The sequence below is a fragment of the Epinephelus moara genome, chromosome 3, assembly GCF_006386435.1.
Source record: "Epinephelus moara isolate mb chromosome 3, YSFRI_EMoa_1.0, whole genome shotgun sequence".
Taxonomy (NCBI): domain Eukaryota; kingdom Metazoa; phylum Chordata; class Actinopteri; order Perciformes; family Serranidae; genus Epinephelus; species Epinephelus moara.
In genome coordinates this window covers 13,789,479-13,808,263 of record NC_065508.1, presented here as the reverse complement: position 1 = coordinate 13,808,263, position 18,785 = coordinate 13,789,479, and the positions used below count along the sequence as shown (strand labels likewise).

General features: G+C 42.6%; 1 protein-coding gene across 5 annotated transcripts in view; it reads right to left on the bottom strand.

Annotated features, from left to right (window-relative positions):
• Nucleotides 1-11,900, bottom strand: part of dclk1a (doublecortin-like kinase 1a) — a 65,936-nt gene extending 54,036 nt beyond the window's left edge. For 4 of the 5 annotated variants that reach the window (XM_050040701.1, XM_050040704.1, XM_050040705.1 and 1 more), the window contains exons 1-3: nt 11,638-11,900; nt 10,697-11,092; nt 9,030-9,379 (exon numbers count right to left, since the gene is read on the bottom strand). In XM_050040701.1, coding sequence (XP_049896658.1) covers nt 9,030-9,379; nt 10,697-11,057 — 711 coding nt within the window. In that variant the 5' untranslated portion in view covers nt 11,058-11,092; nt 11,638-11,900. The remainder of the gene's footprint in view (nt 1-9,029; nt 9,380-10,696; nt 11,093-11,637) is intronic. The other variant, XM_050040702.1, reaches the window with a different exon arrangement.
• Between the last annotated feature and the right edge of the window lie 6,885 nt (nt 11,901-18,785).

The following is an 18,785-nucleotide window of genomic DNA, read 5'->3' as shown; positions in this document are numbered from 1 at the left end:
AATAACGTAACGTAAATAAAATANAAAATAATTTATTTTATATAGCATTTCTTAAGTATAAAATACCAATAAGAAAAAAAAAGTACCATACCAAGGACACTTAAAAAAATCAGTCAGTCAAACATGCAGACTAAACTCAGTTGATCTTTGAGGTTAATATCAATATATTTAAGGTTTTTTTTATTACCTGATGCAATGTTTATAGAAGTTGCAACCCTACAGATGCCACAAAAATGGCACAGTTTAATAATTCTGCTATGTACTTTATGAAAGTAGGACATTACAGTGCATTAACTTCTAAGATGGTGCAACATTCAAGGCATTTGTTCACAAGGCACGACACTTACACCTTCCAACTGGCTCGGAGAAGCTTTGCACCTTCTAATATTTACAAGCTAGGTTCTCACTGTGCCTCCCACAGCGAGTCATGATCACACAAAGCCTGTGAGGGTCAAATCGGTCCCGCTCTTTGAGCAACTAAAAGCACGAAGCTGGGACACAATCTTTTTAAATGCAGATTGGGTTGAGAGAGATTAGAGAGCGAGTGAGTCAGGAAGTGCATGAGTCAGACAGTGTGTGTGATGAAGTTGTGGTGTGACTCGGTTCCCAACAGTCTGCCAGTGTTGGAAACGTCTGCCATCGATCCTAATTTGGCAGCGGGTCCTCTGACTACAGACAGCCCTCCAATCTGCCACAGTCGCTCTCTGCTGGTAAACAGAGACACACAAGCTAGCTGACTGACTGAGGCAGAGACACACAGAAAGATCAATCAACCAACAACATGTCCTGAATTCACTGTTTACACACAAAAACAACTGTTTAAGCTTAAGATTTCTGCTCGTTTATTATCATTCATCTACCGTGTAGTAGCAAATACACTGTAAACTAGATGCATGACACACATTCACACACTCCCCCTCACACACACACACACACACACACCATGCTGTGCTGAGTAGCTGTGACTCAGCAAATCAGCAGGAGCAGATGGACTTTGCTTCCCACAATCCTCCTCTGCAGGACAAAATGTGACATCATCAATACACAATCTATCAAATAAAGATTAAAAAACAGTTATGCTTTGTATATGAGCAGATCACATGCCATGTGCTTCATAATACGCAATGTTTTTTTAAGTGACGTTGCTGTGGCACCCTCTCTACAGTCCCTGCAGAGCTGGTTGCAGGCCAGCGAGGAGAAACGGAGGACAGGGAGAGAACAAAACTGGGGAAAAAGTGAGGGACAAAGTAAGAAAGTGAAAAGGAGACGAAAAATGAAGGTGGGATGGTGTGACGCAGGGACACAGGGAGACAGAGAAGGGGGAGGAGAGGGGGAGAGACAGAGAGTGAGGAAGAGAGGGCGATGCCATATGTTGCAGCCCTAGGATTTGGGGGTGCATGCCGAGTGTGCTAATTAAATGAGGACTAAATAGCCGTAAAACAATGGCACGTTGACAGCAAGAGACAGATACACTAAGAAAAATGAAGGCAAGAAAGGTGAGAGAGAGAAATCAGATGAAGCATGGACAACTGAGGGTAATGACGAGGGCAAATCTGTTGATAGGAGGGAAACTAAACATTATATAAGAAGAGAAATAATGACGCAGATGGGGAGAGGAGCAGAGACAGGAATGGCTGGAGCAAAAACGAAAAGAAAGCGGGAGACAGAGAGAAGGAGGCTGCAGAGAAAACAGAAGATAAAAGGATATTAAAAGCTCTTCAGCCTTGCCAACAAGGAGAAGAACAGGCCAACAATGCGGTTTGAGAAGTGAGAGCTGCACTGCAGATAGTGAACAAGTGGATCGTCTACACTCTCCTCCTACATATAACCTCGATTTAACATGCGTCACTTAATTAGTGCCAAAACATGCCACAGTATTGTGGGTGCCATGTTTAAAAGGGGTGGATGAAAAAGTAATAATGCTTCATAGAAGAGGGCATGAAGTCAGAAGTAACTTGTTTACAATTAGGAACGTGCTACAGAAACTGATCATGTCAAGTTAGAGGCACGTGGCAACATATGCAATGGCAGAACGCACTTCAGTGTATGAGACAACAAGCAGATCCAACAAAAGATTTTAAAAAAAAAGTTAAAGTATTTAATATGCTGAGATGAGAAGTCTCAAAACTCCTGTCAACATCCTTTAAAAAAATGTCCAGGCCATATCTTAGACTTAGAGCTAAATGCTAGCATTAGCAGGCTAACATGCTAACAACAACAATGCTCACGTGCTCACGTGCAAAATATCTCCATACTGCTCATCCGTAGTGATATTTTGTGGTTTCAATTATGCGTTCTTCGATGTTTTAATCTGGGGTGCCGTCAGCCATTAGGTGTGCAGTTGTGTTGCTACCCACTCCCCCCTCGGATCTCCGCAAGTGCTGTGAGGACTCTAAAACTTCACCAGGGTCTCCCTCGACATATGGGTGAGTAGATAATGGCTGAATTTTCATTTTTGGGTGCACTATCCCTTTAAAAAGGTATAATCAGCATCTTAGCACTAAACACAAAGCACAGCTGGCTGATGGGAATGTCATTAGTTTTGCAGATTTTCGGTCATAAACCAAAGAAAATAGGCTTTATCCAATAATTGTTAAGATATTTCACTGCAAGCCAAATAAGTTTCTGTGCTGGTGGCACTAGAAGAAAAGTCATATGATCACAAAAGTCTGTAAAATTCATCCTCTGGGGATGATAAATATCTGTGCAAAATTTCATGCCAATCCATTCCATAGTTTTTGAGATATTTCAGTCTGGTCCTAAGAAGTGGACCGACCAACCAACCCACAGAATGACAGACAGACCAACAGTGCCATCCCCAGAATCAGGAAGCTAGCATGGCTAAAAACTACAACAGCAGTCACAGCAGGATTTGATGCATACAGTATCTGACAGCGTCTGAGTTATCTGACATGACACCTTCTGTCAGGAGTCCCACCACTGTAGCATTGATCGCAATGATAATTTAGTTACTTTAAAGTTCACCCAAGTTACAAAAACACACACAAAAAAAGTCATGTCTCTTTCCAAAAACCGAATCTTGGGTACTCCAGGTAAACTGTGGATGGCTTTGAGTGCCCACGACATAGTACCCAGAAACAGTTCCAATGGAAACTGCTCACAAAGTTTGAGAAGGTAACCCCACTGATGAGCTTGAGACTACTGGGATGCAATATGGAAATTGCATGATCCAGTGTTTTAGAGTTTGAACCATACTGGAAATAAAAGGTCAGGGTATCTTATAACTTGACGTGCCAGATGGTTTGTTACACAGAAACATCCCTGAAGCCGTCACTGGAAACTGTTTGAAAAAGGGCAGACGCTTTCAAAAAATACTTGGCAGGTGGTGTTCCAGTCAGGACATGAGCGAAAATCCCTTTTACATCCAGAAAAGCCTTCAGTAACATTCTCTGCTCTTCTTTCAAAGAAGAAATACTCTCCCCTTATGATATAACTGATGCCATTGCAACATCTACGCTAACTTCTTCAGGAGCCGCCATTGTTGTTGTGAACAAACAGTCGCTTCTTTGTGGCGTCACACACATAAAAAACACACCTGTAGCTGCAAGTAGCTCCTCACAGGAGGCGGACTGGCCAATGTGTTACTTAAAACCTGACATTTTCGTGTGATATTGTGATCCTGCAAGAGTTCAGCTGATGTGCCTGGTAAGGTGTCTAAACCTCTGCTGCTTAAATTTTGACCATCCTGTCTAGTGAGTCACCTAACTTTATGGTAGTGCAATACTAAATCTCCATTGAAATGTGGTGTCTAAGATAAAATCTTGGGCATTTGGATGAATAAAGTGTTTTGAATAAGCTCTGTGTTTTTAGTATGGGCGGTCAACGTGGGAATCGTATCTTTTGTCCATGCTAAACGCACTGAGATACAATAACGGAGCTCATTAATGAGATACTCAAAAACAGAATGCAACCAACCTTAGAGAAGACTAAGTGGCCTCACTTCATGCACTGGTTGATAATCACCTACAGTTAATGGCTACTGATGCATGAGCAGAAATCTAGATGAGTCCATTAAAAAGAGTGTGTGTCACTATCCGTGCCTAAGTGTGCGTGAGCCTCGAAAGGCTCAAGGCTGGCAGCTGGGGTTCAACATAGTGTCTGTGTGTGCGTGTCTGTGTCTGTGTGTGTAAACAGAGCTTACATGTATTAATAGGCCAGCCATGTCCGTGCTCTAAGCCACTTACGGGTCGTCTATCTTCTTCATCAGACCAATCCAGCCGCACCATCACACCATGCTACTGTATGACATCACAGCAGGTTGGACGGTTTCTAGGCAACTAGATCAAATCATCATAGAAACCGGCCAAGGTGAAGAGCTTGCAGAGAAATATGAAGTTGTGGCAACCCCAAAGGAGAGGGGACGGAGCTAAAAATACCACCTATCTGTGAGACCTGAGACAGTGAGAGAATCAATATGGCAGTGGGGGTAGAACTTGATATATTCTTTCTCACTCAGCCGCTCATGTTACAGACAGAAATACGATATCCAAAACGATCACAGTATAGTAAGCTCCCAGTGGGCTAAGTAGGCAGATGAGTATGTGCCACATATCAGATGCTCAAAGAGACTCGTTCACAGCCTGTCATATGTCGTCTCCTCTCTATCCCCATCTCGTTATCATTATCAGTTCTCGCAGAATGCTGCCAAATAGGAAATTCTAACAAACAACAAAGTCTTTTTATAGCAAACATGCGGGGGTATACACCGGGGATTGTTCGGTTCTGACTGAAATTTGCTTATAGCAACGATCAAGTGCCAAAAGGTATTGTACAATGCCTGATATGACTTGGAGTACAAATTCTAGGGCTGTCCTGAATGCCATTTTTGTGGCTTCGAATCTTCAGTGAGAACTGACCTTTCGCTAAGCCCCGCCCCTATGTGATGGTCCGACAAGCTGTCAGAGTAAGCATGGAGCCCACACTGTAACTAACTGCACTCCCTGAAGAAATATTATCATATTTTTGGAAACATGAAACAGTGATTCCAGAGAGAAGCAGACAGAGGGGTCTACAGTCTGTGTTTGAAGGATATATCCAGGATGTCAAACTGACTCAGCAGCAACAACAGGTTAAAAAGACAGATAGTTAGAAGCTAAAGCCGAACTATAAGCTACAGATCACAGTGTAAAAGTGAACCACCACATCACTGCTGATCGCCACAGAAGACAATGAATATAAAGGGAAACTTTGCCGATATTGAACCAGCTGTGTGGCATCGCAGTGTGTGCAGATGAACAGTGTTTGGCTTTGCCCCCGTGCTGCTGCCAGCACCCAGATCTCTGCCGCCAAACGGGCAGGGATCTCAGGGGGAAGTCAAAAATTGTTCATCTGTGCACACTGCGATGACACACAGCTGGTTGAATATCTGCAAAGTTTCCCTGCTTCCCTTCACTGGTTCCTGTACAGCAGGGTCGGCCTTTTTTTCACTGTTATAATCATTACAAAGCAAAAGCAGCATGTGTATACATTCAGCAGGCTATATCTTCAGTAGCTAGCTAGCTAACCCTACACTTTTCAGGGTTTGATTTTGGTTTTGGAACAGGGAAGAAACGTATATCTTTTTCCAGCCTCTCCAGGTAATGGGTATCATTATTACATGACAACATTTAGCTTGAAATCCACAAAACCAGCCTGAAAATGAAGGAAATCTGACATTATGATTGGCCAGTCTGCATCCAGGGACGGGACTTAGTGATGGGTCAATTGCCTACGAATACTCAAAGCTTCACCGAGGGGATATGACAAAGCTTTACTTTACTCAAACTAGCGGTCATTATACACTTTGCTATTATTATAATTATGAGTCTCGGAAGTGATTAGAACTTCTAAGATTTTTTGGGTAATGTACATATAATTCAAAGAAACAAACAAGATACGCAGCATTTGAATACTGATTGGGATGTCAGTTACCATGGCAAAGGTAGAAGCTTCGAAGCATTTGAGACAGCACTACTAATTTCCATATGCGTAATATAAAATTTTGCCAGTTGTATTCTGTATTTAATTTGGGTAAAGTTCTTGTATGGCTGCTTGTGATTAGACAGCATTTAATATTTGAGAAGTTTGGGTCGCTTTGTTAAGAAAAGCAAAAAGGTTTGGCAGAAATGTACCCCTCAAAGCAAGGTATCAAAACTGAAACACAGTTATCTTTGTGACAATAGTACAATGCACACTCATGTAGATATACAGTATACACATATACACACACATACAGTAAGTAAAGAGGAATAATAAGAGGACTGATAGCAGCAACCGCAGCTGAAAACACTCTCAGTTGAACTCTTAGCCAGACTTCAAATACCAAAAACATAATGCATTATTCATTCCAGCACACTTGGCTGCAGTATTTTAACTCTAACTTGTGATTTATTTATTTTTTAGTTTAAAAGATATTATGTTAAAATAATCCATGTTTGGCAGGCTGTTGCTATCCTTGAGAAAGAGAAGAAGAATAGGGTTTTGTGAATGTACATATACATTGTGGCCCACTGTCTCTGACCTCATTAGGGGGGTTAATGAAAGCAAGGAGGCTGAGCTCCGGTGCTCAGATGCTCACTCTCTATAGGCCCTGTGACTCTGCTGGGACCCAACGTAACTGGCAGCCAGGCCCAGAAACCTACTTCTGCCGTAGGCTCAATGACTGACACAGCTCAGCTGACGGCAGCAGCCCACACACACAAAACCATGTACGTACACACACATGCACCAGTGCACACAAAGACACACACATATACTTAACCCTTAAAGTAACCTTACCCTGGTACGCACTCAGGTAATTACCTTTAGCGCATTCTTGATATCCAATAAGTATATTCAAGTGTCATTAACATATAGTTGTCTCTCTATTCATCCCTCCTGCCTCTTGTACATGTGTTATTGTTAGGATTTTTTCATTCAGATGAAAATCTAGACACAGTTTATGTAACTGAAGTGGTATCAGGGTTTGTGTTCTCTTATACTAAGCCTGATTCTTTCACTTTAATGCTCAAGTTAACATGGATTACCCACATTTCATAGGGGGTTTATATTTGCTACAAGCTTATGTAGTGTTTGTAGAGACCTTTCACCTTTTCAGAAACAGCAGGCTGCTCAGGTCTTGTCAGGATTTCCTCTCATGCATGAAACACACATGGGCAGTACTTACTAACTGCTTTCAAATCTGATCTTCATCATTAATTCCCATCTTTCTTTCGAGTCCCTCATTCTCCACTTTTCTGTTTTCATAATAACATAATCGCAAACTCTCCCACACGCATTAACCCACGCACGTATAAACAAAAAAACAGAGAAGCAGTTGGATGTGCACTCAGCCCAACCCAGCCAATTTGGCAGTGAGCGTGTTACCATGCCTACAGGCCCAATCAATACCATGTCTAAAAATAGCAAAACCATAATAGTCTTACTTCCAATCGCAGAGGGGTGAACTGGCCGAGAGCAGCATTTATTGTGTAATCTCCAAGATAATCGTAACCAATGGCGACCACAGAGTTAGTGGGCATTGTGCAAAAGCGTGAGTTTAATCCCCAACAGGAGGTTTCTCAAGGAAAAACCTGATCCTGGGATTTTATTGGCTGGTGCTGGGGATCTGACAGCAGGTCAGGTCAGGAAATCTGGAATGACTTCCTAATGGGTTAACAGTGGATGATTAAATAGACTGCATGGCTTCTGAGGCAGGACAACATGCCGGTGCCAGCACATGCAGATTAATGTTTAGGAGTGGGATAAATGCTAACGCAGAGTACTAAGACGGCAATTAAGAATGGAAAGCTCATGGGGCAAAGAGCATATTCATGAGGATGAGTCACAAATTGGCCATTTAGGAGATGATTACCACTGTGCGACACAAAATGGCAGGACGCCCTCGACGTCAAACGCAATCTGTTTCAAAATAATGGCGTCGTTCTGATGCTGCTGCCAAGAGAGAAGTGGTTCTGTGTCGCTACATTCAATAACTTGGAGCTACAATGTGACCTAGTGAGAGGCAGAGAGAGTGGAGCAGACAGACAGACCGATAGAAGAATGATGATGGGGGATGGCATGAGAGATGAAGAGGTGACATGAAGGCAAACAGGAAGAGACGAGAGAGCTACAGCATGTCACAAATATAACCTGAAACCCTGACATGCTGGCAGAGACGCCGCCTTCCTCTCCGTGTCTTCCCCTCTTTGACAAATACACACAAACATGGACATGCGCCAGCACAGAGAGTGTGTTTGACCTCATTCAACTGCAGCGCAGGCCAAGTTCAAAGCCATTTCCACATCCATTTTAGTGCTGTAGTGGAGAATATGGATTTGTGCATACGTATGTGCGTGTACAGTAGTGTGTTGTTCTTTTTATAGCGTCTCCCTCCACAGCTGAGAGAGGGAGAAGAATAGGTGGGTGGACCTTCAAGGGGCCATGACTCTGATTTATCTCTATGTTCGGAGGCAAAGCTCTGGCACACATCACCGTAGTGTGGGTGAGAACCCAGACTCCATTCATAGATTTCTTTCATCTCTACCTTCTCTCGACCCCTTTTCGGTCTCTGTGTCAGTCGTTTTCACCACAGCTCGGGCTGCGAACAGGGACACAAACATGTCTTCATTCATAAATGCCTCATGAAGCACGGTCATGAAATATTTAGCCATTTTGATTCTCCTATCAGCCTGTTGATCTCTACTTCCCCTCTTCAAGCAACACCACCACCCTCATGAAAGAAGAATGGCTGTTAGTCACATGAAACCATATCCAAAACAGCGATACAAAAACTCTCTCTTATCTCAGTGTCGGCCTGTTTCCCTCAATGGAACCACTCATCATGTGTGACACTTGCAACAAAACATCAGCTCCCACTGACTGTATCACCAGAGACCTCATTCAGACAGGAAGCTTTAGAGACACTTAGAAACACTGCTACCTTGAATGAAGGTGAACAATCAGCAATACCAGCCAGAGACATGATACAACAAAAAGTATTAGCGTTGCCCTCCACAACTCTAACAATGCTTTGACCAAAGATTTCTCACCAGTTTGCCCTCCAGCGTGTAGATCTTCTTCACCACCCCCGAGTCGAGCTTGATGGCATCAGTGATGTCGGTCAGGACTTGTTCGTAGGAATGGGCCGTCTTCTTGTTCAGCAGGATCCTCACAGCTTTGCGGGGCTTCACTCCACTCCGCACCACCGTCACAAGCTTCGGACGTATGAAGTCCTTGGTTTCGCGGCTCTCGGGGGCACTGGCCTTGGCGCTGCCCAGGGAGGGAGGCCCGCGAGAGGACGCAGCTGAGGCCTTGACGTTCACAGACCAGTTGGGGTTCACGTTTTTTGTGTAATCCAACTTTTTGTAAGCTTCGATGGAGCTGCATACGTAGCTGTCACCTATTGGGGAGAAAGCAAAGTGAGATTAGGCCTACTTACAGAAACATGGAAAGAAATGTGATGAGCTTCAGAAATCTTCATCGAGACAGCAAAAATGGTGAAGAATATGACTGAGTACAGAAGAAAGGTTAAGACAGGAAGGACTCAGATACAGTAGCATAGCACTTTGCCCTATGCAACATCTCTATCAGCCTATATTAGCAGCAGGCAGCACAATACATCAATACAGAGATTAAATCATAAAAATATACAGCTTTCCTCCATACTTATCATAGGCTACATATAGGCCTATATTGTGATACCCTATATGAACCAAAGACAACATCCAGTAGCTCTTCCCATGTGTCTTCTTAGATAGTAAAACAGATCAAGAGAGAGCTAATCTGAGCCGAAACATATGTCTGTATCACCATATGGCCATGAAATGAGCGATATAATCCTCATAATAATAATCTGCAGTGTGCTTAGCCAGTTTTATGAAGCTGTGCCCATAAAATATTATCTGAATTTAAACCTGGCTGTAAATAACGGTTCACTTCACATTTTTAAATAGGTTTGTTACTTTATGCAACAAAGAGGAGAGCAGGTAAAGATCACAGCACATGGCAGCTGACAGGTCAGGCAGTGTTTGGTCTTTAAGGGAGAGGAAGAGATGTACAGGCAGGCATTATTAAGGATGCTGATAAGGTTATGAGTCCAGGACTATCTGTGTGTGGGGGTTTTTTTTATGACCGCTTTATTGTTGGTTCTGCAGATTCATATGTACTTTGATAGTATACTTGAGTTTGATTATGATAATGAATATATTTCTTTGGTTTATTTTAGTAAAGAAGCAGTCCCAACAATTTTTTAGGTGGTTTGTTTGTTTGGGTTTTTTTCTTTTTGTTTGTTTGTTTGTTTTTATTGTCTGTTTTATGGTTGGTTTTGCAGATTAATATATACTTTGATTGTACACCTAAGTTTGATTAGGATAATGAATATATTTCTTCAGTTTATTTTAGTAAAGAAGGACTCTCAATGATTTTTTTTAGGTTGTTTCTTTGTTTTTGTTAGTTTTTTTGCCTGTTTCATTGTTGGTTCTGCAGATAAATATATACTTTGATTGTATACTCAAGTTTGATTATGATAATGACTATATCTCTACTGGGTATTTTAGTAAAGAAGCACCCCCAACTATTTTAGGTTACTCTCTTGGGGGGAAGGGGGGGAAGGGTCCCCAAATAGTCAGCACCGGCCCTGGTCCAGGTGCATGAGAGGACACAAACCTGCAAATGTCTTCCCCCAGGCTGTAATGCTGTGTAGGCTACCCATACCCACCTTCTACCAGCTGATCGATGGTGGTTATCTTCTTGCTGCCATCCAGGGTGTAGATGGTCCGGACGCCCTGCGGCAGGTTGACGTTGTCGGACAGGGAGCGGGTCAGGTCCGCCAGCAGGGCGTCAAAGGTCCGGAACCTGTCTGTGGAGATGGCGTACACTATCCCGTTGAAGTACCGGTCTCCGTTGCGGTAGAAGCGGACCTTCTTGGCTCTCTTCTCCGCGGTCAGAGTCTTCAGGGTCCGGGTCCGGTACAGGCTGCAGTGGGCGCTGTGCGTGGGACTCGGCACCCCGTTCATCCTCGCACTGGACCGGCTGTTCCTCTGACCTTTGTCCCGCTCGTCGAAATGCTCCATCTCCATCTCGCTGCCGAGGCTCACAAGTACGGCCGTACTGTCTGGGGGACGAAAAACAGGAGGAGGGGGACAACAATAATAATAAGGCTGCGGTGAAAAGTTTTCTCAAGTAAACAAAAACAAGCGGCGCGAGGGAACCGAGGAGAGGTTTGGACGGCCGGTAAAGTAGCCAGCCGGTGTCCGGTGCTGGTGCTCTGTCTGAAAATAACTCCCTAATGACAGATTAAGTGCTGTTAAGCCGAGCAGCGGACAGCATGCCTCATGACGACTGTCTGTCAGAGTGCGCCTGAGTTGCTCTGAGGCGCAGATGGATGGAGGGAGAGCGCAGTCACGAATCAATAATAGTCTATTAATTTTCCTCTTTATAAATATTCACAAGCTCCGCGCACAACCGGACCATCAGCAGCCTCCACCGGGAGCTGCCTTACATACAACTGCGACCCCTCAACAGCCACTAACATACATATTTCACTTTATAGATTGGAGATCAAAATGCGTAAAAGGTTAATAGAAGTGTTTAAGACAATGCTGCACATATGAAAGAGTTACTCACTTCATATCAGTTGACAAACATGACGTTGCTTACCTACGTGAGCAATTAACGCCTCTGTGACGGTCACCTCCAGTATGACTGATGGTTTATTTCCCAGTACAGATGAAATAAGGAGTTCAGAGAGCTGGTCGCTGACACTGGATGCTGGTACCGTGTGATCCTATCCCGGCTGCAGTGCGCTCCTCTGTGCGTCCCTTTGTTGTCCGGTTGAAGTGCCCCACCACCACCACCACCAACACCACCACCACCACTAAACACCAGTATGTGTGTATGTGTGTGCGTGGTGAGCGAGAAGCAGAGGCTGGACTGGGAATGAACTAGGCAGCAGCTGCTTCCCCTCCCATTCCTCTCCTTTCACCCACCTCTTCTCTCCTCCTCCACGTCACTCTGTCGTGATTTTCATTCAGCGCCCCCCCCTCTCCCTCCCTCCCCACCCCTCATTTAGATGCAAACCCACGCTTCCCACTCGTGCTGGGGATGCTGCTGCTGCTGGTCCTGCACACTACCACCACCCCCAGCCCCTGAAGACACGCGTCGGCTGGGGGGGTCGATCTTCCCTCTGTTATGGCAATTTAAGAGCTTTTACTTAAAAGCCACATCACTTTGGTGCTCAATTAAGAAGAGCAAAAAGCAAAATAATTTTTTTTCTTTCATTTGTGAACCTTTTAGTGGCAAAATCTACATTTCTGGAACATTATCTGGTCATAATAGTTCACAGACTCACCAGTCAGACCTTAATTGATCTAGGTAGCCTATTACTTTTCATTTCATCTCACATAAACGCCTCACTGGACAGGTTTGTGAAAGTGAAACAAGCAATGCAGGCTTTATTTTGGCGTGTAAAGGCTAATCACATCTCATTAGAAGCACAGAGCGGCATTAAGTCATTAGAATATTTGCACAAGAGATGTTATGTAACACACTCATGCAGGTGCACTCAGGTCTCAGGGCAGCTAAAACCTCAAATATAAGATTTGGTGTCACTTCGTTTGGATAGTCCACCTACAGATAGTTTATACATTAACATTTCAGCATCTTATTGGTCGAGATTCAGCTACTCAACAGTCTCACTTTGTCTGTAGATGTTCTTTATGTGACAGTTCAGCACATACTCTCAGAATAACTTTGTTGTACATGAACTATACACTCAACCCATGCTGTATAGGTTAAATTCAACAAAATTAATCAGAGAATATGAAGGTATGTTCATGATATTCATCTACAGACATCTACGGAGTAAAGAAAATTAACTGAATTGTTGAATCTCAACCAACTCGCTGCTGAAATTTTACTATAATCTGTAGGCGGACTATCTAAATAAAGTGTTACATAAGATTCAAACTATGCTGATCCAAATGCAGTGTGACAAGTCTGATTTTTACCCCAATCCCACTTATATATCTCATGTATGAAGACTCCATAGGGATTACATGTCTAAATAATTTCAACATCCTGCCTTGAGTTACACAGGACTCCATAAAGTGACACGCAGGAAGAGAGATGAGAGCCGGAGAGGACGCGGCTGTCTCATCATCATAAGCGTTTTTCCAATAAAAGCTCTGAAGTTTGTTTGCATGTGATGGCAGGAAATAGTATCCGCGAGCAATGGAAGAGATAAAGACCAGTGACCTACATCCTGGCCTCTAGGGAATACCCAATTCCGCTCCATCACCACTCCCTGATGAACTATGTGTGTGTGTGTGTGTGTGTGTGTGTGTGATGTCGAAGTTAAAGCCCAATCTCTTAAAATACTGTCCTGCTATCATTGTATTTATGAGGGTTTAACAGATGAGACATTGTTTTACATGTTGAACATGTCACAGCCTTATTATGTGAAATGTTTTACTTTATTTGCATTTATATAATGATTGTGACATTTGTTTAATGCTTGATTTAAAAGGTCGCACATCATAATACCATCCTGTCCCGCTAATCCTTAACTGACATGAGTATATCTGACATTTTAATGGTCAAATAAAGCATGTGACTGCATCTTTTATGACTGCTCCCGTGCGCAGACCTGCTTGTTTGTATACATATGCACATGAATGCATCAAAATATGAGACAGTGACAACAAGAAAAAATAACATTTTCCTCCACACAGACTTCTATTTTGGGGAGATGCACACACAAAGACCCAGTGTGCGTCACAAACTGAGGGCTGGCAAGGTGTTCCTGTCTAAATGAATCCTGGGGAAACAGAGCACACGTGAGAGAAAGTGTCTTTAGACCAAGGAAGATGGAGGACACAGTGAAGGACTTAACAGCTGGCCTGTGGTCTCATTTCCATTCTTAATGCCTGAGAATTTGCAAGTCAAATCGGATATTTGTCAGTGTCCACATGGATTCAAATAACAAGAGGGAGACATAAAAATGGGATGAATTTTAGCATTGCTGTGAATAAATACATGTGGACCAGATTCAGTCTTAAGTGGAACTCTGTTTGATATATGCTTGCAACTTTCCAAAACTCAGGTGTACAATATATAACTGTTTATTTGCATCCACATTTGTATCAGCGCTGTACCTGACTAACTACTGACTGGGCAGAATAAAAGAATAATATAGACTTGGGAATATTGCATCCATGCAAGCAAGGTCATCTTTGCTCCTGTAGGATGACTCTGCAATTTCCTGAGATTCAATTGCCTTGTACATAAAGAGATGGAGAATGTTGACATTGGTGATTAAGGCTATTAAAGGGTCTTTGTGAGCACATGTAATGTGGTTCAGACAGTGTTAAGATCTGCTGTCACTCATTCAAAAGGACAGATATTACTTGTTTTGTGCCAAGACTTTCTCTCAGTAGACTGCCACTATTTGACTCTGAAAAATGTTTTAGACAGTGGTGAAGCAGGAGGATGACTTCAGGGGCCCCAGCCCTGAAAGTTTAAAAGTTTAAAAGCCCCGAACCTTTTAGGTTTTTAAAATACCTTCAACTTCAGATAACATATCGTAATCACATATTGTAATCATGAGCCAATAATTCATGCATAAGCTACTTATTTTGAAAGGCTGCAATCATGTGACCAACGCGCTGATGGGAGTTAACAAGGAAGCGGCCCGAGCAGACCATAGGGAGGCAGGCTGGGGCAGTGGATGGGTCGCAAAAACACAGGACTTTTCCTAATGTTACCGGCTCACCCTTTTCCCCTCCAAGGGCGGTGGTCTTGTAGGTAACCTGTGATGGTGTGACATGTGCTTAGTTGTGTGCATGAAGGGGAGAAGCTCTCTCGAGGTGCCATGGTGAAGACAGCAGGCGACAAAGAGTGATGATAGTCAGCAGAATTAAGTGTCTAGATAAGCGCAGGGCTGCTGTTAGACCGCATGAGAAGGCCATGTGTACTGTTTTGTGGTGAAGACTGCAACAAAGAAATTGTTGGTGAACGGCACCCGAAAAGCCTTGCCAAGCTAGTTACCAGCTAATAACGAGCCAAGCTGAAATTATTGTTAATTAACCAGCGTGTTCCCAACTACGGTTTGGAGATGGTAAGTTGTCACTGAGAGAGGTAACACACTAAGGAGCCAGGTGTTCCGAACCGTTTGAACTTTGAGTGAACTTTGAGTCATTTTAGGGTACGTCCTCACCATGTTTCTTTCACATTAATCTATTACAGTAACTTTAATTGCCTAAACCTAACCTCCCTAACTTTACGTTAATTACGCAACTTTACGTTAAGGACATATCGTAATTCAAACTGTCGTGTGTGCATTTTCGTAGGTTATCATACAAACCATTCTATGAGGATACGTCGTGTTTCTCCTGCTATGCTATTCCTTAAAGAAAAATTCTGGTGCCCTAATATTTAATTCAGAGTATCGAAGACCACATGTACTTGGCATTGTTGAGGATCCTTGATACGCAATTTGAGCAGCCCAGATTATTATGGTATCCCTTCAAATGGTGCAGATTTGTCCAGGGCTGTGACGATATGGATTTGTATTTACCATGGTGAATAAGTAACGTATCGTCATGGTTTGGCAGTTAACCAAATTAAGTGAGTCCACTTGCTCTCCGCAGGAGCTCCATTCTACGTCTTTGCAGTCTGTGGCACATTAGCTTTCAGTGTTGATAGGCTATTACATGTCACGTGTCACCAATCAGATCCAATTCAGTGCTATGGGTGGAACATTGAGCGAGGCTACAAAGTGACGAAATGCAATGGTGACAGTGATGTGGTCGGTGACTGCGGTATTGCCGTGATGCAGTTATCATCACAGCCCCAAATTTGTCAGCTAAACATTCATTTTGTGAACCGTGCTCTGGCATACCATAACAAAAATAGGTTTCAAGATCAGCAATGTTGTTTAGACCAAATTCCTACGCTACCTACGTTATGTAGGTGGCAGGAGTTAAAATAAGACAGCCTCAACATTTAAAAACATTTATAAACAGTTAAAAAACAATTAGATAAAACAAAGGATGCTGGCTCTACAGGTTGGTATTATTTCCTTTGCAACTATCATGCATTTTCCAAATGATGTGCAGATTTCGGGCATTGTATTACCTTAAATTACTTTAAAAAATACTGCATATAGCTTCTGTAAATGGAAAAAAAAAAATCACTCCAGCCCCCAAGGTCTGGGCTGAGCCCTTAATGTTTACGTCTGGTTCTGCCCCAGGTTTCAGAGACACTTAAAAAAAACAGGTAAAAGCACATCTTAGCACATCTCTGCTAATGCTTTTCTGTGAAGTGAATGATAAACACAAAGTTGGAGCTCATTCAGATGTGGATAGATGGATTGCTGATTCATATTGTGGCGAATCCCATCTGGAATAATTCCGAAAATTAAATCTGTCTTAATTTCACAGCCCAGGAGAGAAATTTAAAAACCCACACACTCAGACTGTTGACAGATGCTACTGTAAAAGATACTCTTTCCATTCTCTCATTAGCCGCTGCATCTTCATACTACAGTTTCACACAACACAGGACAGCGATGTGTGAACAAAGGGACGGCCGTGAAAGTCTGTCACTCTGACACTCTCACGTGTATGCACATGAATGCACGTGCGCAAACTTTCACATCAGTCTCTCACATATGCAGACGCACTTGTGATGTTTTGACACTGTTGTGATTTGTCATCGTGTTTCACCTGTCAGCAGAAGACATCTACGTGGCTACCCCGTGTCTGTGTGATTCATGAGCTCGATGCAGTGCGTTGTGCTAAAATGAGCTTGTGCATGAAACAGAGAGGGGAACAGGAGGAGAAGGAGGTAGAGAGTGGTGTGCTGTAAATGTGCTCACTCTTTCATAAGGCAACATGGAGCGGCTATCGTTAAATTAAGTCATTAATCTAAGACAAACAACCTGCCACTGCAGCACATTTAGGATTGTACACTGAGTCAGCCGACCATATCAGAGATACGAGTGGACCTGTAAAGGGAAAGTACACCGTAAAACAGAACTCACACTGTGCTGTTGCGATGATTTTAGACAGTAAAGTCAATAACAGCAAACACAAACAAATGTCTCCTGGAGCTGGGAATTAAAGTGTTTGGGTTTGGATTGATGATGTCATCTGGTGATACTTTTTAGAGTTGTTTTATTGAATGAACTGAAGGATAAATAAAATGATGGACTGTGTTGGTGTCTCTATACAGCTCCACTACAATCTGATGACTTGTTTAAGTCTAGCACTGAAGTGAGCTGTACAATATCACACATCTTGGGAGGATTTTTGCTATCAAATGCTTTCAAAACCCATATTTCTCATTTAGAATATAATACTCCAATTCATTCATTTTCCAGGTGGTTGAGCATTCAGTCTCAACAGCCCAGTTACCACAAGAAAATGTTGGCATTGTACATTTTTGTGAGCCATGGACACGTTACATTTTTACGTTTTATCCGTATATCAACATTTCTAAAGCGACATAGTTCCAATTGCATGCATATACCATAAAAACTTAAATTAAAAACCTTGTCCAAATTAAACGCCCAGTCCTTTTTACTAGCCTGGTGTGGCTACACATTCTGACAAATGAACACCTGTCTCAATTAGAGGCCTGGGGTCTCATATATAAAACAGTGCATAGGATCCATACTAAAGATGTACATATGGACAAAAGCCAAAAATGGCATCCACCTCACCATCTGGGTCGCCAATTTCCCATCTCCAAAATGTTCTTAAGCATGGGTCAAAGTTTCTCCCATCAAGTCTGTTTGTATACATCACAACTTTTGCGTGGGAAGTGGCCTTCCCCCTTTTTCGGGCCCCATTTGGTGCATATGCAATGTTTATAGATGAGACGTCTGGTCTGGTTGCCAAGCAGCTCATTTTTTTTACAGAAGTTCTTCAAATGTATAAAATCAGGTTGTTGGCTGCCTCAAATTATGTCCATTTCTTGATTACCCTGTAAGTTATTCATCGTTCGTCCTCAGATCAAATGACTCAAAAGGGTTTTTCATAAAAATCAATCCAAGTTGTGAGTATTGTTTTAACAGGATAAAGTGGTGTTGTGTCGATATGCCAGGTGCCGTAATCTCCAAGTACTGTAACTCTCTCTCTCTGATGCGCTGTCTCTCGGAGCTAGATCAAATGAATGATTCATAACTCATATATTATCTGAAGCCTAATTTTTAAACAAGTCATATTAATACTGGTTTAAAGAATTTGATCGTATTTCCTGATCTTAGCTGAGCAACAGTTTTGTGGGAAAGGAATTAAAGGCCTGTCCCGTATAGATGGCTGTCCCAAATATAGGCCTGGTGATTTTAGTGATTTAAGCAACTAATAGCCCAGGCTATTAATTGAAGCTTTACCGTAAAGCTGACCTTTTTATAGTGGAGGGGGTGGTGGATGGTGTGACACCTAAGTGAAACAACTGCTAAGCTGCAGACCACTTTGTGAAACCAATAACCAACAGCAGTGATTGTTTTTTTAGTGAGCTGTCGCTTCATTTCCAGCAACATGTGTGCCACTGAAGGTGGGTGTTTTTAGTGAGTCATTGCTGCGCGTCCACGGGTGATCAGCCACAGAACGTGGATGTTTTAGGCCAAAACATGATTTTTAAAACCATAATCAAGTGATTTTGTGCTTAAATATAACCACACGTTAACCACAGGGTTGCTGAAATGTAAAGAAATGTTAAGATTTGACGTAGCAGCTACACAATGACTTACAAATGTAACAATGCCAACATGTATTGTGAGGATTGGGTTGGTGTTGTGCTTA